Source organism: Vanacampus margaritifer, chromosome 19 (genome assembly GCF_051991255.1).
Source record: "Vanacampus margaritifer isolate UIUO_Vmar chromosome 19, RoL_Vmar_1.0, whole genome shotgun sequence".
Taxonomy (NCBI): domain Eukaryota; kingdom Metazoa; phylum Chordata; class Actinopteri; order Syngnathiformes; family Syngnathidae; genus Vanacampus; species Vanacampus margaritifer.
This window is the reverse complement of record NC_135450.1, coordinates 2,349,954-2,370,195: the sequence shown is the minus strand read 5'-3', so window position 1 is coordinate 2,370,195 and position 20,242 is coordinate 2,349,954. Positions and strand designations below refer to the sequence as shown.

Genomic DNA, 20,242 nt, shown 5'->3' with positions numbered 1-20,242 from the left:
TTAAAACTTCAAGAAATTATTTTTTTTTCATTAAAGAACTGATGCAGAATTGAATTTCATTTGCTTCAGTACAGTACAATGTTCCGTACCACAAAAAAATAAAATACAAATCTGAGTATAAATATATGTAGTTACATCCAAGTTAATATATAACCTGGTTAATGACAATTACAACCTTACTTATTGGAGAAACTTTGTGTAGTCATCAAAGTAACACCAGACATGAGTTGTTTACAGTTTATTATTATTATTATTATTATTATTATTATTATTATTATTATTATTATTATTATAGTTTATACAGGGTTATTATAGTTTTTAAATTTTCATTTTAGTTAGTTTTAATTTCGTTTTGAGTTTTGTTTTTTAAATTTTGCTTTCACAGTTGCTTTATTAGTTTTTATTAGTTTTAGTTAGTTAAAAAAAATACTTAAAAGATCTTTGTGCAGTTTTTCACTTTTTTACTCAAAACTGCCACCTCTGGCCCAAAGCGTAACTGCATCATCTGTGTCAGGTTCGTTAATGGTGCACGTGCGAGTATGTTCACAACCTTAATTAAAGCGACAGCCACAGTTGACAAACGAAAACATGACTTCAAATGAGGTAAGAAAAACTCCGCCCCTCCCCTCCCCAAAGGAACTGTGAAGTGTGAGGGTCCGCACACTCTACTATAAAGCTAATACAAACGCTGAAAGGTGCAGTCACAGTAAAACTGGCAGGGCTCTTTATACTCATCTGGGCATTGGTGGAGCATGCGTGATGTAGAAAAAGCCTTACATTACCTTTTTAAACGCCACAATGCACCTTAGTTTTAGTTAGTTTCCGTATTAGTTTCTGTTTTTTTATTTTTTAAAGTGTATTACCCTCCTGTGCAATATTTAATAAACAAAATGTTAAAATGAAAAAAAATTACGTATTTCTTTCCTAGCCTTGCATTTCGGCTGAGTTAAAAGAAAAAACAGGCAAGCCAAGCCATTGAAGCCACAAGTCAAGCACGCAAAATTGTCGCAGAGGAGCGACGTCATCTGAAGGCCCTTTTCTATTGGCTGCTGCTAGATGACATCACTTATGTGTGACACACTTTCAAACATCCTTATTCTGGTTAATATCAAAATAAATATATTTTCAAATCACATTTAAATGCATCCCCAGGCTCATGTATTAAATGAATTACCAAAGACGAAAACGAAGGACATTTTCGCAATAATTATAGTTTTGTAAACATAAAGTGTAGTTTCATTTCGTTTTCGTCCTTGGTTGTATACCTATTTATGCATTTGGTCTATGGTTGATAATTAATGACAAAAATTATCATCACATGCTAGAATTTGCTCCTGTCCAATCTACTGTATACGGTAGAAAAAAGAAGATAGAAAACAAACAAATGTAAATAATTACTTTCCTAAAATATTTTTTCCTCTGTTGATTGAAATTAATGGACTTACACTTATTCAGTTACTACATGAAAATTTGTATTTAGAAATGTAATATTTCAGAAACAAAAGAGGCAACAACAAAAAAAAAGCATTATAAAAAGAAATACACAAAACACATTGTAGATTCATGCCCACTTGCATATAGTCGAAGTATAAACTTAAATTGCAGCATCCTTTTAACATTAACATCCATCCATCCATCCATTTTCTTAACTGCTTGTCCTCACAAGGGTCGCGGGGGTTGCTGGAGCCTATCCCAGCTGACTTCGGGCAGTAGGCGGGGTACACCCTGAACTGATTGCCAGCCAATTGCAGGACACACAGAGACAAACAACCATACTCACAATCACACCTATGGACAATTTGGAGTGTCCAATAAACCTACTACAATGCATGTTTGCATTGCATTGACAAAGTGACTGAATTTCTTAATGTGGTTTGTGGTTATTGCATTGTGGAAGAGCAGAAGCCTTTAGTGCTAATTCTGCTTTTCCTGTGTTATTTATTTACTGTATTTGTTTATGTTTCAATCATGTTACCAGTTTCTTTGGCTGCATGCCCTTGGGGAAAACTGTGCAAAGAATCAAGTAGGTTTATTTATTGCAGCGAATAGGCGTAAAGATTTAAGCAACCTCACATTCTACTGTAAACCAGAGGAAAGCTTGTTTGCATTGCAGTGAATTAATGGCTGCATGAGAGTGACATCTGTCAGTAAACATCTGGAGTCTTCTATGCGTTTGAGACTATTATGGTATGTCAACAGGAAAGGCAACTAAACTACTTATTTAATAGTTTAACAAGAGGTTAAACCAATATAGAGTACAATGAAGGAGATAAATGACAAGATGTACAACACATGATAATGGATGGATGATACAGCTTCTGCTTGTGAAATCGCCATGTGAGGAATAATATGCAAATATCAGCTCATTGTGAGAAGGAAACAAACATGTAGGTCAAGTCTGAGTGCTGTGTGACACTAGAGGATTAAGGCCACACATACAGTGAGTGAAAGGATATGAACATATATTTTGAGTTGGGTAAAAATGGGACAGGATGGACAAATTGTTTCTATTAACCATGACAGTTGATGACTGTCATTCGACTCATTCGCACGTATGGAGCACATTGTCTGGATGGGCCTTAATCAGCTGACAGAACCATGACTTTATTAAATCATACACATGTTCTTTATTTTTCTCATAAACATTTCTTTCAATTTGTTTCTTTTGCATTGTTATTTGTTTGAAGTTAAATAAATAAATAAATAAGTGACAATATTTATGCTGCTTTTGCAGTCTTGGCTCTGTTCTATCCATAATCCGTTGCACCACTACATATATATATATATATATATATATATATATATATATATATAGTGAACCCTGCAGGCATGACTATAACCTTATTAAATGTTTAGTCATACCCCAATTTACAATGCTGACATTGAAAATAATGGACTTGAACAAAAATAATGATAATATTGCCATTCATTATTGAACAAAAGTTGTTGATTTAAGAAAACCTCAGATTTCATGGGTGCAAAAGTATTAAAAGCATTCCTTGGTTGTATTGCTGGAATGCTTTGGAGTATTGTCATGTTGCATGATCCATCTTCTACCAGGCTGTAACTTCACAAAGGACGGCTTCAGGTTATGTTCCAGGATTTCACAATATTCCTCTGAAATCATGATTCCCTGGACTATGTGGAGTTGTCCAGAGGATTAAAAGCCAGCCCAGAATTTAACATTCTCACCACCACGATTCGATTCGCTATCGATTAATCCCGGTGCGAATCTATAAATTGATTATTGCGATTTTTTTAAAAACTCAAATTTAGAAAATACTAACCAGTAAACTTGTACTTGTACAATGTAAGATTTGTATGAAAATGTATTTATTTATCAGAAAATTCAGGCTTATAACTGAGCCACTGCATTTAACAAATAGGATGCAGTCTGTTTCATCTTTGAACGGCACTGAAATAAAATATTAAGGCTTAATGTTCTATTAATATAACAATCTTCCATGCTTAATGTGTGAATACTAACCCTAAGTAAGACCTTTTGTTGAATATTCACATAAAAAATTGATGTTTAAAAATCGATTCCGCCGCATATCAAATCGATTTGAGAATTGCGCGTTGTAATATCGCGATATATTGCCAAATCGATTTTTTCTAACACCCCTAATATTCATATATCTATACATATATAGATAGCGCGCAATTCTCAAATCGATTCAATATGCGGCCGAATCGTCATTCATTATTGAACAAAAGTTGTTGATTTATATATATATACTAATTGTTTTTAGATTACATTTTTAGACAAATTTGCACTTTTTTTGAGAATGTGTGCCCTATAAACATATGTAATATCTATATAAACATGTAAAACCTTAAAACAAAAATACTAAAACAATCTAAACTAAAGAAACTTTCTGAACAGGTTTTAATTTAAATATTTTTTCCCCCCAACATGGGCAAACATAAAAGGTATTGGAAAAACAACAACATTTTCAGAACACAAACAGTCCACATGCTAATTATATAATTGAAAAGGATCAAATAAAAATGGTAAAAACTGGTTTTCTTTTAAAGTGCAACAATTTTGAACAAATATCTCTAACTGCAACTTTGCGCAATTTCGGATTTTTCAATATTTTGTATGAATCTTTGTACGTAAAAAAATGCATTTTAGCTCAATAGCTTCCAGGTCATGTGACCTGTGGACTCAAAATTGGTGTGGGATAGTAATTCTGGGCCTCCCACATGAGATACACACACCTCTTGTTTTTCATGAGATACGCCTTTTTACGAGTTTTTATATGTAAAATGAGCATTTTAGGTCAATAGCTTCCAGGTCATGTGAACTTCTTACTCAAAATCAGTAGGGAATGATTGTGCTGTACCTTCCCTGTCAGATACGAGTCATTTTCATTGCAATATGATGGCACAATGCTGACTGTTTGTATCGTCAACCACCCCACAATATCATGATTATTATCATATTGTGACCTTCATATCGTGATAATATCGCATTGTGATGTTTGGATATTGTTACATCCATAGTGGGCAATTGGAGAATCGATCGAGCATGTGTCTGTATGTGAGTAACAGCCCCCCCCCCCCCCCCCACACACACACACTGAAAGTTGTGCTGCATGGTCAGGAGGGTGCTTTTTAAATAATTTCTAAATAATTTGTTAAAAGAACCACCTGCGCCACAAGTTGGACCTGCTTTATGCGAGTCTAAATGTGGCCTACTTTTTGTGCAGCCGCGCCAGAACGCCCAGCGACAGTTGTATTTCTACCAAATTCACAACTAAATGCTAAATTATAATTTCCAAAGCACAAAAATGAAGATGCGCCCATTTTTGCGCCGAGGGCAATCTACTTTCTGTCATCAAATTGCGAGATGCACCATTGAATGCCCAGGGATTCGCAATGCATTCTCAAACACAGTAGACTACTGCCCTGGCACGAAAATGAAGATGCGCCATGGTTTTATGCATGGAGCACATGCCGAGTAAAATATGGCCCATAGAATAAAAACTACAGAAACTCAAAATTACTGTACTTTGTTTTTGCCCAAAATGCACTTTGTTTTACCCATAATACATTGCTGTATACAGGTAAATATTGTTAAATTGAAAAACAATAAAACGCTGTAATTTTTTTACTGTAGATTTTACAGAAATTTGTTACAGTGTAGGTGGTGTCTGGTTGGTGCCAGGTTTTACTTTGTTTCATCTTTCTTTCCTTTGATCCTTCCTCTGGTCTCCTGACAACTTGACAACTCTGGTGGTGGGACTGTTAAGGTGAAAGGTCAGGTTTCAGGTAAATTAAAGAGCACAAACTCACACACGCACACACACGTACACACGCACAAAAATAAAAAAATAAAAGAGGGAGGATCATGATCACATGACTCGGGAAGGCTGCCGAATGAATAATATTGAGCTCTTAAAACAACAACAAAAAGGCATAGAGTATAAACCAAAATTGGGGATGGCAGACACAGCTGAGAAGAACGGCACCATGTTGAAGCGCATGCACTAAAGCGTGCAGATATGCGCGCGCCTTCTCTCTAGTCTTCACTCGCAAGTAGAGGGCAGCGCTTAGTGGGTGGTTATACGCTCAACAAGCGTTCGTCCACGACCTCCCCCGCCGACTGTGGGACGTGCGTGTGACGCAGAGAAGTCTACTTAAATCGGAATTAACGCCGAGTGCAACCACCCCGCGTCACAGTCGTCATTTTAGTGCGAACTCAACCTCAGTCTGCAGACAGCACTCACTGTGGGAGACGAGCTCAATGTAGCAGCTGCTGTGGAAGTCGCATCCACAGCACTTCCACGCGTGGTTGGAAAATGCTGGATATTTTTTCGCGCGCATCGATTGTATTTCCACTTGTTTTATGTGCACAATCTGCGTCTGAGTGAGATTTTCTCCGAATGAACAGTCATGGGAGAGTGGACCATATTGGAGCGTCTCTTGGAGGCGGCAGTCCAGCAACACTCGACTATGATCGGAAGGTAAGCGTTTACTTCAGAAAGAAATCAACAATCTGTGTCTGAACACATGCATTGGTTGGAAACCAGGTTTTTATGTCTCAATGATTTACTTTATAATGTAGAAAAACGTAGGTTGGAGCAGTGGTTCAACCGTTCAAATAAAAGTAAGTGACAAATGAAAGTTTGCATCTACAGGTGGAGGCAAGGGAAGGAAAGTGTTATTTCTGCAATGGACAGCACCCTTAACAGTGTCATGACCCGACATGGAGCTATTCATTGATAAGGAGCCAAACTCCTTTTCATCTAGCAGGGAAACACCCCCACCCGATTAGAAATAAGTACTCTTCTAACAATTGTTATTTGCAATTTAATTATGAGAACAATCAATAATAATTATTTCTGGTATTGTTGTCCAATTGACTTTTTCTTCAAACCTACTCAATGACTCACATTCGATATGTGATTTATCAATTTACTTGCCTGTCTACAAAATTAATTTGTCATTCAAGCTGCAGGGAGCATCTCAGGACTTAAAATGGAAAACGCTAATGCTTTAATCATTAAGATGGACATATTGCCACTACAATAGTCATTTGTTCCATGCTAGTAAACATAGTAACATGACATCATCACAGCGTTTTAATATAGAACGAACTATGTAAAAATAAGTCAGTTTAGCATGATGAACAAGTTTTACCTTTGCATTACGAGGTATAATGTCCCCCGGTGTGAGCGTAGCATCTCGTCCCAGAGACTCAGCCAGTGACAAACTTTTGAATCAGCCCCGGTGTAAGGAGAAGAAACGGCATTGACTACATAATGATACAGGTCGTGCGCTGTGAATCAGTCAGCGATTTGATTAACTTGGTAAAAACAGCAGGCAACAGAAGGTAAGGGGCTGTTTTCAAACCAGCGATCTACAACTTAAGTAAATATCGTGCTCTATGAGTCCCGACTAAATGTGCAACTTGACTGACAGGCTAACTTCGGTTGAAGTATCAGATTCCATGGCTCTATTGGCAATAATAACTTACGTCACGTCCACTTCCATTCAACAATCATTTCCTTCCGCCGTCCGTCATAGGGTAGTCCCGTGATCACGTGACGTCGGTGCAAATGGTCAATAGTATAGTATAGTATAGTATAGTATAGTATAGCATAGTACAGAATAGTGCAATGATAATCCAATGTTTAGCCATTTTGTTACCTAATTTGCTCATGTGGTTTCTTTTGACAGTAACTGACATTTAATGCTTAACAAATGTATCAAACCATTGAAGTATTTGAACCCGACACCATCCAACATTGTGAAGTGCTATTTGCATTTCCAGTGAGCCTTTAGGTTTTATCATTTTAAACAGGAATTAGGGATTTAAAACTGATTTCACCTTTTAAAACCCCATCATTCAACTACTAGAACTACTGTAGTTTTAGCTGTTCAGGTGTGTAAGTAAATATAGTTTAATGTCCCAATTTTGTAAAACAATGCATTTTAAAATTAATGGGTCACAATAATTATTATACTATAGCATTCAAAATATTATTTAAGTTCAATAGTGCCTATGTTCTAGTGTATTAATGTACGGTATACAGAAACATGTAATTACCAATGATGCAAAATCGCCAAAGCTGTGACATAAACCTTTATTGGGTCGTGGCTTAAAACATTTGTTAAAAAGGGCATGAATCATAAATTACTGTGATATATGTATTAAAAAAACTGACAAGAAATGAATATGAATACAGTGTATATAAAAAGTCTACACACCCCTGTTTTGTGGGGAAAAAAAGAGACCAAGATTAAGCATTAATGTGAACTGTGGCAAAGTGCTCAGGGGGCATTTCCAATAAAGAGGGTTCAAATGCATACATACTGTTGTTCACACACCTGCCACCATTTAAGTGTGTCTGATTAGCCCAAAATAAGTTGACATGATCTAGTAGGCTGACTTTTTGTTGTTGTTATCTTGCGGAAGTCTGCAGGTTTTATGCTGCACTGATTGGTATTTGGAACTGTTCATATTTCCCTCAACCTTGGCTAATTGGCTAAAATTCCAGCCAATGATTATAATAGTTAATGAAAATTAAGGAAGTAACTACAACAACAAACAAATTGGTTAAAGAAATAGAATTTTAAAAAAGACAGTGCTTTAAAAATGTTCACTAACTGAAACTACATGCTACATGTATAAAACTATCTGTAATTAAAGCAAAAAAATAAAATAAAGCCCCTAATTTTCACCTTTGTTTGTTGATTTCATACAGGTTTAATTTTGTATGTATTTATTTAAGGCATTTGGGAATTGTAGTTTAATTTACATTATAACTCTTTAGTTATTAGGACCTTCATGTTGCACTTTTTTTTTTTTTTTTTACAATTTGGTAAAAATTATTTTTTTATTATCTATTGGTCATACCACGTGTGTGGGTGTTATTTATTAACTTTAAAAAAAAATACAAATTATTTATCAATCTAAAGTGTTGAAAATGGCTTGCTCTCTTTGAGGATGCACTGTTAATGGTTGAAGAAACATGGCATCTTTTTTTAATTTACATTATAACTCTTTAGTTATTAGGACCTTTATGTTGCACAATTTTTTTTTTTTTTACAATTTGGTAAAATTTATATTTTTTATTATCTATTGGTCATACCACGTGTGTGGGTGTTATTTATTAACTTTTAAAAAATACAAATTATTTATCAATCTAAAGTGTTGAAAATGGCTTACTCTCTTTGAGGATGCACTGTTAATGGTTGAAGAAACATGGCATTTTTTGGGGTCGCCTGGGAAGTGAACAGGTTTCAGGCCGACGCCAGCAACAAAATTTAATTTTTTTTAAATCCAAAACTAAAAAAAAGAAAAAAAGAAATACAAATCGAAGGTAATAAATCAACTCTAAAAACTAATTACAGCCAACTGAATTTAAAAACAAAAGTAAAAAGAAAATAAATTAACAAGTCATTTTTGGGTTTACCTGGGAAGTGAATAGGAGGTACTGTACAAGGTTTCAGCCCGATGCCAGCGACATATAAAATGAAAATAATAATAATAATAATAAAATAAAATAAAAATAATAAAAAAAATAGAAGGAAACAAATCAACTTTAAAAACGAATTAAAGCCAAGTGAATTTAAGAACAAAAGTAAAAAGAAAATAAACTAACTATCATGAAAAATCCAAAACAATTATGACCCAGGTTTCATCTGAAGGAAAACAGCCCCAAAGCATGACTCAGTGCATTACAGCGGCGGCATCATGTTTTTATCAGGAAAAGTTTACTGGAAAAGCTGAACAATATTACTGGCAATTTGAAAGGTGGCAGTGTGTGGAAAAAAAAACCTTTGCATTTGAACAGGGGTGTATAAACCTAGGCCTACACAGTAAATTATGTAGAGTAAATTTGACTCTATTTAGAGAGGGACCAAATAGGCTCCGTTTTAGAGTAATATTTACACTTGGAAGAGAGTAAAATAAAGAATTGGGAAAAAAATAGTCACTCAAGGGTTGAGGAAAGAACTCCCGACTTGGGAGACTGCCACACTACCGCCTGAGCTATGCCCCTCCTACGGTTTGCTTGTATCCAAAAAAGTTAGGAAGATTCCAGCTGAAACGAGCGATATACTAGCACAGAGTAGGAGCTGCGCGGCTCAGGGAGTAGTAGATCAGCTGTGTCCTATGCTGAAGGTCATGAGTTTGTTCCTCAACCCTTGAGTGACTTTTATCTGTTTTTTCCTCCAATTCTTTACTTTACTCTCTTCCAAGTGTAAATATTACTCTAAAACTGAGTCTATTTGGTCCCACTTAATAGAGTCAAATTTACTTTACAGAATTTACTGTGTAGATTTAAACATTTTCAACATTCAAATGAATGAATGAAAATGTCATCTGTGAGCAAAATTAAGTCTGACAATCGTGTATGGTAAATGGCTTTGTTTGTTTCCTCAGGATCCTGCTGACAGTGGTGGTGATTTTTCGTATTCTGATCGTGGCAATAGTTGGAGAGACAGTGTACAATGATGAGCAGTCCATGTTTGTATGTAACACTTTACAGCCAGGCTGTAACCAGGCTTGTTACGACAGAGCTTTCCCAATCTCTCACATCAGGTACTGGGTGTTCCAGATCATTATGGTCTGCTGCCCCAGTCTTTGCTTTATCACCTACTCTGTCCACCAGTCTGCCAAGCAGAAGGAGCGGCGCTACTCCACAGTGTACCTCTCCCTGGACAAGGAGCAGGATTCTATGAAAAGAGATGATAGCAAGAAGATCAAGAACACTATTGTTAATGGGGTGCTACAGAACACAGAGAACACCAACAAGGAGGCGGAGCCTGATTGCCTTGAGGTCAAAGACATGCCCAATTCGATCGTGCGAACTACTAAGTCCAAAATGAGAAGGCAGGAAGGCATATCTAGGTTCTACATCATTCAGGTGGTGTTTAGAAACGCATTGGAGATAGGATTTCTTGTGGGTCAATATTTCCTCTATGGATTCAATGTCCCCGCTGTGTATGAGTGCGACCGATACCCTTGCATAAAAGATGTTGAGTGTTATGTTTCCAGGCCAACGGAGAAGACAGTGTTTTTGGTCTTCATGTTTGCAGTCAGCGGCATTTGTGTGGTGCTTAACTTAGCAGAGCTCAACCATCTAGGATGGAGGAAGATCAAAGCTGCCGTTCGAGGAGTGCGGGCCAGGAGGAAGTCTATTTATGAAATCCGCAACAAAGACTTGCCTAGGATGAGTATGCCCAACTTTGGACGCACTCAGTCCAGTGACTCTGCATATGTATAAATATTTGTAACACAAAAAAGCTGCAGGACAGCAGTGTCGAAACTGGAGTAACCTCAATATTAAACTCAAAGAAGTTACAAGAAACATACTCTACTTTATGATGACAAATGGTGGCATTACTACCACATAACATCTATAAGGACTTTTGTCTTAGATGAGATGGAAAGCACATTTCATCAATATTTGTTGTAGTTGGATGTACACATACTGTATATGGATGCACTTTTTTTATTTTGGAATGAAATAGACATGAATGGCTCGATTGTTTAATTATGAAGGTGGTTTCATATTTATCAAGGGCATCTTATGGTAACTAACACTCGTAAGCCATGATAACCTTCCCAGAAAAATACTGTATTACAGTTGTTAAACTATCATGAAACAAAAACAAAGACATACTTTATACAGTATACAGAATAGAGTATGGATAGGCCTGGACGAGTATCAGGCTGATACTGGGCCTCATTGTAAGCTATCGGTACAAACGAAAGCAGCCGATACCAGTATCGGCTACCCACATGTGGCCGTTTTGCGATCAAGAAATTTTAAATTAGTAAATAAAATTGCAATTTTAAGGAAAAATGCTATATTGGGATTTATAAGTTTTTCTTTAGAAGGAATCCAGTGATAATGATAATAAGTTTGATCCTTATGATTTATTTGGTTGTTACTAACATATCTATGAGATTTGTTTTTCAAAAATCATTTCTAGTTTTAATACATTTAGTAGAAACTTGATTTGTAACGTACGCCACCATTGTTCACGTCGCAACGCATTCAGCGCATAGTGACGTAGAATGGCGGCTGGCTCTCTGCTGAGCAATGCGAAATGGACATAAAGAAAGCAAGGTAAGCCTCCGTAGCATTCTTAAAGGGCCGATCAAAACTCTTAAATGCGTCTGGTGAATGACGAGAGCATGGTGTGGGGGAGGGTGACTCTCCCGATTGCATGTTGTTTCTTTAGGTACGCTACAACGCTTTCCTCGCTTTCTTTATACACGTTTCGCATTGCTCGGCAGAGAGCCAGCCGCCATTCTACGCCACGCTGAATGCGTTGCGACGTGAACAACAATGGCGGCGTACGTTACAAATAAAGTTTCTACTAAATGTATTAAAACTGGAAATCATTTTTGAACAATGAATCCCATAGTTATGTTAGTAACAACCAAATAAATCATATAGAGCAAACTTGTCATTACAGTCAGGGTTCCTTTTAAAATCATCTGTCGGGGATTTTTTTTTTTTACATAAAAAGTACTAGTGGTACCAGTGCTTGGTATCGGTATCGAAACATCCCATATATAAATATTCATTGTTTTGGATGCCTGTTCTCACGCCACTGGCCTTACCTTACCTTCTGAAAAATTACACCTAAGCGCCCATTTTATTTATTTATTTATCTTTTTTATTTTTTATTTATTCATTTATTTATTTACTTATTTACTTATTTTACTTATTTATTTATTCATTCATGTATTTATTATCATCAAGTGCCATACATGTACAGTACATCGCAAAAATGAATACATGAATACTTTAACTTTTCTAACAAAATACACAAACATATATCATAAGAAATGTAGATGACACGAAACAGTGCTTTTGGCAAAACCATAATGTATTTTTCAAAGGAGTCTAAATTTAGAATGCTTGCATGGGTTTCCCTCAGTCACTGTTTTTCTCCCACATTCCAAAATATATGCTTGTTAGGTTAACAGAAGACCAATGTGCGATTGTTTTTGTTTGTTTGTTGTTTACATGTAAAAGTGCATGAAAGAATAATGTCACAGGTTTTGATTATGGGTCAAGATTGTATATCTGTAATAAAAATGAACCCTATGAAGAATTACACTGTTTGATTTCGGCATCAATTGACTAATTGATTGCCTTTATCTGATTTATGTGTTCTAGTCACCTATATCTAATAACACTTGTTTATATTACTGAACACCGGGGTGGTGGTAGTAATCATGTAGCTGGCAGGTTCAACCTGCTGTAAATCTAAACCTGAGTTCTGTGTTGACTAGCCCTGAACTAAAAAAAAATGGGATCACTCAGGTCCAGAACAGCTGAGTAGAATTAGTTCAGTTATGTCCGACTATGCCACAAGAGCGAGAGCATAAACTTACGTTTGTCTTGAACTGCACTCCTTTCTCTGGGGTTTAATTCACCATTGTGGCAGGGCCCTAGTGGTAGATGATATCGGCCCTGAGTAGCAAAAAGACCTGGATGTTGTGGGGCCTGGTTAACATGTGGGACAGTGCTTCTGGATTTGCAGACCAGGGTGTTCGTCCGCCTTTTTAAGTAAGTGTGTGGACAGGAGGTGTCGGAACGCACCCTCCATTAGAACTTCCAACTACAGGCGTATTATGGTTACAACAAACTTCTGCTGCTTTGGAGTCTGCCGCTATGTTGGTGATGTTGTGACCAGGGAGTTTCCAGAGAAATGTCTCCGCTGGGTTCAAGCATGTACAACTAAACGGCAGTGATTTAGGCGAAAAATGTCACTGATGACACCTATATGTGCTCTCTACATTTCGTCGATGGAAATGGGCCAGCAGCTAAACTAATCGATTTAAGGTATTTTTATCGTCTGCTTTCTCAGCGTTAGCCTTGCTATCTGCCTGCTACAACATGCTAGTTACTATACATCATGGTGTAAATGCACCAAGAATACCTCGATATTACCTACGGAGGCCACTGCTGCTTGGATGTGAAAATTAATATAAAGTATAAGCGCTATAGAACATATGCCTACAACAACATGCTAGTTGATTAGTGCCACTAAAATGTGAGCGGTCACTGTGTCTTCACACCACTTTAACAAAAGTTACTAGACAGAAGTAACACGCCAAAGGTAGGCTTAAAATCTTCAAATAAATATCGTGACTTTAATGTGTTTAGTTTTCGTGAAAATTAGCGACCAACACGCGATTAGCAGTCGTCCAGACCGCACCGGAGTGGCAGCAACGATCATACAATAAACCTTACCATTCTCCGAAAACTGCTTTCTTTCCGCCCACTTTGAGGTCTCCGCATGTCAACCACCGTTTTATAGATGTGTAGAGTAGGTGAAATAGTGTTGAACTCAGTATAATTTGACCTTAACCTTGTTTTTGTCTAAAAATTCCTTCTCAGTGTTTTGCGCACACACATTCTGTTCGTGAGAACAGATTTTGCCACACATACCCTGAGAGCACCATCACTCATGGCCATTCTAAATCCAGTTCAATTTGTTTGTGAGATATTGTTTTGGGAAAAAAGTACGAAAAGTACCCTGAGAGTATATTTTGTCTAAAAAGATGAACACAGCTGCAGACTGTGTACGAAAATAATATTATGTAACATATTGTGTGAGAACCAATCTGTTTTACTTATTCATGAAGGGAGGAGAATAGGTGTTCTCTTACTGATTTGGATTCTTTAAAAGCTGTATTCCGCAAAAGAGGGGACACACACGCACCCTGGAATTCCACCTTTTACGTGATGTTCAGTGTTGTGTGACCGGAGAATTCTCTGTAATAAATCATCTTTGCAAGGAGTTTTTCTCACAAGAAGTCTATCTTCAATGTTTTGGAACATGCAAAAGAGGACAAATAATTAGCCTCTATCAGTACGCCAACCATACTACAACACTGAGCTGCTTCACAACCTCAACCATTAGTGTCCCATGTGAGGACGTAACCTCACTGAAACCTTAATTCTAACCCCAACCATTAGTATCCCATCCAAGAAGTGACGAGAAATTCTCAAAAGTGACGATGACGACGTCAAGAAGGAGCATGCGCAGAACTTACCAACATCTTGTTTGTCGCGGAATACGCTCTATTTGGTCGTATTTTCGTGCATGCATCGTTTTTTGAAACACCTGAATGAGATCAGATTAAATCCTCTCCAAATAAATATATAGTCACAAGCACCGTATTTTCATGACCATAAGGCACACCGTATTATAAGGCACAGTCACAGTTACGGGTGGTATTTCTGTGTTTAACAGACACACAAGGCGCACCGCACTATTGGGCGCAGGCACTAGCTCAAAACATATGGTAGCATGCTATTATGCTAAAACATATGCTAGTGCTAGCACATGCTTTTAAAAAGGCTGCGAGCGGAACAAAACTGAGTTTGGTTGAAGTAACAATGTAAACAGTGAGTTCAGTTGTATTTGAAGTATATAACAATGAACTCACATTGTTTTTGATTTTCTCTATCCGAAACAAACAACTGGGCAAGTTCTCCATCAAGCATGCCAGACTGCGTCTCAGAGTCTCGTCGTGTCCTCGGAAATGATATTGGCTTTTGCATTTGCCCAAGCATTCACTATCTATTGACAAATTGTGGCGTAATTGAGGGGGAGAGGGAGAGAAGGAGCTGGAGAACTCGCCACCAAGTTGACTCTTCCGTGCTCTCATGTCAGTCCTCAGTCATGTCCGCCTTTCTTGTATATAAGCAATGTGTAGTGGGAAGTCCTCTCACACAGTCAGTCAGATTTTGGACATTGGTCCACACACAAGGCGCACCTCACTATTAGGCACACCGTCGATTTTTGAGAAAATTTAAGACTTTAAAGTGCACCTTATAGTCGTGAAAATACGGTACTTACTGGTAATAAAGTGAGCAGTCAGCATCAGTCGGAGTTCAGACTTTGAGCGTCAAGGTATATGATCCTGATCGCTTGCAGCCATTTCTTTCTTTTTCCGTGGCGCCTTTTGGTGGGAATGCGATAAAAGTTTTATCAGGCCCCCGATGGGGCACAACAACAAGGAATCATCCGCCTCTCTTAATCCTCCATCCTTAACTCTTTCACTGCCAGACGTTTTCAGAAACGGGTTGTCCCCACTGCCAGCCGATTTAAGCATTTTGAGTGATCTTTCAAGGTCCACAGAAAATGTTGTGTTTGGACTATACATACACACATACTACCAAATGAAAGATTGGACTCTCATCTTTCATCAGAAAAAAAAGTTTGTTTCTACCTTATTCCGTTCTTCAGTAATCAACAATAGAAAATGGTTACTTTCACCGAAATTCTCTGTTTTGAAACAAAAAACGGAGAAAAAGAGCTTTTTGTGAAACGATGTTATTTCATGCACTCTAGTGAATTGTACACTTCTTTTTGTCCATGAATGATGCCACAAACACCTAAATAGTGCTTTACTTCTGTAAAACGCTTTCACCAACAATGAAAAAGTGTTTTTTGATTGCAAAATACGTTTATTTCCATTCAACAGTGTAACAATTTGACAAAACAATTTCGCAAACTATTTACAAATGTGTGCAACTGTGGTACTACTTACAATTATGTGGATGTTTCAAATACAGTTTTTTCTTTTGTAATGCTCTCCTGCGTGCAAGGAGACGCCAGGACTCGCACAACAGTTTACTTTCATTTTCGGATTGGTCCGTTTTGCGTGCAAACGTTACACTTTCTTGACGGCCTTTTTTTCCGGGGAATAAAAAGCAAGTAGCAGACTGTACACACTTCCTCCAATGAATATGCATTGGACTCGGGGCACTCTCCGTCGTCCGCCTGTGCGTGCTCGGTTGCGCTCCGCGTTACGACACCGTCCGCGTCAGCGGTTCCAATTTCGCCGTGAAGCTCGGATTCACCTTCATCATCATCGATGATGATCATCGTCGTCATCAATGTACTATTTTAGCGTTGGTCGATGCCTTTCGTCTTGTAAGTGTAGAGCTGCTTGCAAACGCTCGCCATTGCCCGTTCCGTCCTCCATCTAGCTCCATCTAACGTCTTCTACTGCCGCGTCAATGCTTCCCAACCACAGAGTCACCACCGTCATCTTCATCATCGATGATGATCATCGTCGTCAACAATGTGCTCTTTTAGCGATGCTTTTGGTCTTTGAAAAAAACGTCTCGGGCGATAGCTCCTCGCGACCGGCCGCCATTTTTCCTTTGTCTTCCATTCTCATCTCCTGCTCGACGCTCTAGCTCCGCCTCTACTGACGCCCACCCGATCTTGTCAAAAGAGAGTCATCGCTCCCCCCCTGAAACTTTCACCAGACATGCGGAAGGGTTTCCTCTACCCGTTTCAAAAAAAAATAAAATCATTGGATGACGTCTTTTGACGTCATTGGCAGTGCTCCGTAGGTTTTTACTTGACGTCTTTAAACGTCAGTGGCAGTGAAAGAGTTAATGTGCAAAACTATCAAACTACATGTAAAACACGCTGTTTCTTACCACTTAGTTCCCGATTCTTCCCGTGATGCAACACGCGAATGACGTCATACAGGATCCTCCTATAAGATGTCTGGTGAACAGCCAGTCCATTGCTGTTTAAAGCATTGTCGGATTTTAGTGGTAGCTAAATACTGACAACATTGGGTTTAAACACTGAAGTAAATATTCTGTTTCAATTTAATTATAACTGTTTTGATTTAAATATAACTATTTAGAATTGGACAAAATTGCTTTGATTTACTTAGTGTAGTTTTGTGTGAGAATTCAAATGTTGTCAGGGAGTGATCTTCTCTTCTCTTTTCACATTACATTCCTATGAGCATGAGGAGGGGGAAGGCGAAAGTGTAAATTAGACCCTTTGTTTATACTACGGCTCCACTCAGTCTGCCTGTATCTCTGAAAGGCTACTCCCTTATCTGATTACCTGTGTTCTATCTTGGGACAAAGAGGGGGGCAGTTGGTCAACTGTATTGAGATACCATGTGATTCTGGGAGGGACTTCTCCAGGACAAAGGATATTACCGACGAGCGGAGTGAGAAACGACACAGATGAGAAAGGAGATGGAACCGGAAAACTCCAATCTCGTCTGTCCACAAATTTGTGTAATAAATCCTTAAGGAAATATCTCTTTTCACAGATCTCATTGTATGTTTTGTTAATCAACGGCATGAACACGCAAATAGTAAGAATCCTTCATCCAACAACACCAAATTACACATACATAAAATGAAATCTGACCTATTTGACATTAGTGTATTGCATGGGTGCATTAATATAGTTCCCTTAATCCAGATTAAATATCCAGATGTTATGGAACAGAAGACAAGTAGACTGAAAAAACAAGGTTGATATTGGACCTATACATTTCTAACATTACATGCCAGATGTGTGGTTTGACAAAAGGTAGCTTCATAAATCCAGATGTCAAGTGTTTATATAAATTGTTTGGAATAGGGCAGGCAAGTTACATTTGTAAGACTTTCCATGCATCTGGCTTGCATGAGTTTACTTGGAGTTTTAAGATTCTCACATTATCCATTCCAGTACGGATGTAGCGACAACGGCAATATCGTGATATCGTGATCGCCGTTGTCATGTCACGGTGTTAAAAACAGCACTTCTGTTAGAAAAAGTCAGGTTGATTTCCATTTGTGCAGTTCTAGCAGCCTCTGGTGGCTAGTTTTCTAGTACAGTTTAACTTTCAGAAGGCATGTTTTGGCCCTTCTATGTTTAAAATCCACACCAATGGTCAGATGATATAATAATATAAAGTACATATCAATATGTGGAGGAACTCAATGTGTGCGTGCATTAGCAAGTAAGTGCCTCAATATTATGTGTTATTAGAGATTGTAGGTTCTTTATAGGTCGATTCGGCAATATATCACGATATTACAGCGCGCAATTCTCGAATAGATTCGATGTGCGGCCAAATCGATTTTCTAAACATAAATTTTTTCATGGGAATATTCAACAAAACGTCTTACTTAGGGTTAGGATTCACACATTAAGCATTGAAGAATGTTATATTAATGGAACATTAAACCTTAATATTTTATTTCAGTGCAGTTCAAACATGAAACAGACTGCAACCTGTTTGTTAAATGCAGTGGCTCAGTTACAAGCCTGAATTTTCATTTTATGTAGAAGTTTACTGATTAGTATTTTCAAAATTTGAGTAAAAAAAATCTCAATAATCAATTGATAGATTCGGATCGGGATTAATCAGTATCGAATCGAATCGTCAGGTACTAGGCAATTCACACCCCTAGTTGTTTATATATATTGCTGTTATGTACAAGCACAATATTGTGTGGTTTTTTTTTGTATCGTGACCATTTTTAATATCACCATCCTCCCCACAATATTGTGATAATTATGGTATCGTGACCTTCATATCGTGATAACATCGTATCGTGATGTTTGGATATCGTTACATCACTACTACTGCCTTTTTTCTCCCCTCTCATCAAACCCAAGCGACAGATCCTTTTTAGAAACTAGAAAGCCATTGATATGGATGGCCTGGCTCTGGACCTTCAAGTTCTCTCTTTTGGCTTTACTGATTTCCCCACTGTTTCTGACACAGTGGAGTCATACAATCAATCCCTGAGTAGCCTCATGGATTACCATGCCTCCTTAAAATATTGGACAGTTTATTTCTCTTGCGCAGCACCTTAGTACACCTGCGAGCTGCGAAAAATGAAGGCTGCTGGGTGTGTCCCTGAGCAGCGATTCAAGACCTCTGGACTAACTGCTGATAAGAATGCATACAGGGAACCGCAAAAGAGGGGACACACGCACCCTGGAATTCCACCTTTTACGTGATGTTGAGTGTTGTGTGACCGGAGAATTCTCTGTAATAAATCATCTTTGCAAGGAGTTTTTCTCACAAGAAGTCTATCTTCAATGTTTTGGAACACGCAAAAGAGGACAAATAATTAGCCTCTTTCAAAATGGTGACCCTCGACGAAAAACGACGTTTTGCGAGCGGAGCGTTCACGGACGGATAAAATTCCAGGCCATATTAATTACGGTAAGTGGACACTTTATCCACGTTTTAGGAATTCTGTCTGTGTGGGAGCGCTTCGCCTGGTATATTCGTCTTGCAAAATTATATTGGAGATGGAATTTATGTGAGAAAAAATAGTGATAAATTTTGAAGTCGTTTGGTTGGACGCGAAGTCCCAGATTTAGGATTTTACCACGGTATTTGAACTGTACACGTACGTTGTGGCGGAAGCATGCCGTCACGTTGTTGGGCGTTGCGCTGAAATGAAAACAGGCTTAAAATATATGTCGATAGATTCTTGGATGAATTTGAGATGAAGATTATGGATTGACACAGCGGCTAGATCGCCCGCTGTTATGAAATCATAATAAGTTCCTTGAATAATGGATTTTTTCTCAGCGCAGATGAGGATATATTACCAGAGATTGGTACGTAACGTTACGAGAGTTTTCTGCACAATTGAATCGAATAATTGTGAACAGACAGGCTGAAGTAGGCGTATGAATTTGCGAAAGTTACGCTACGAAGGAGCCGATAGACTGCTTCATGATTGACTTAAAGCAGTATTTTTTTATTATGAGAGCCATGCTACACAATTGAATCTAATGATTGTGAATAGACAGGCTGAAAGCAGCCGATAGACTGCTTCATGATTGACTTAAAGCAGTATTTATTATTTTGAGAGGAGATCATGATATTTGTTTGTGTGTATTCCATGTTTGTCTAGTACAATTGTCTGACGTCATTTATTATTTTTACGGGGGCGCGATGAGCTATTTTGTT

General features: G+C 37.8%; 1 protein-coding gene across 1 annotated transcript; it reads left to right on the top strand.

The window, feature by feature from the left end:
* Positions 1-5,577: 5,577 nt before the first annotated feature.
* Positions 5,578-11,455, top strand: gjd2b (gap junction protein delta 2b). The gene is made up of 2 exons (XM_077551831.1): positions 5,578-5,972; positions 9,899-11,455. The coding sequence occupies exons 1-2, from the start codon at positions 5,902-5,904 to the stop codon at positions 10,740-10,742; spliced, it is 915 nt and encodes a 304-aa protein (XP_077407957.1). The 5' UTR covers positions 5,578-5,901; the 3' UTR covers positions 10,743-11,455.
* Positions 11,456-20,242: the final 8,787 nt, after the last annotated feature.

What these genes read in the sequence shown, in the direction of transcription:
- gjd2b (XM_077551831.1), top strand. Translation starts at nt 5,902, where the DNA reads ATGGGAGAGTGGACCATATTGGAGCGTCTCTTGGAGGCGGCAGTCCAG. An exon ending in CACTCGACTATGATCGGAAG is followed by an intron (nt 5,973 to 9,898) that starts GTAAGCGTTTAC and finishes TTGTTTCCTCAG; the next exon opens with GATCCTGCTGACAGTGGTGG.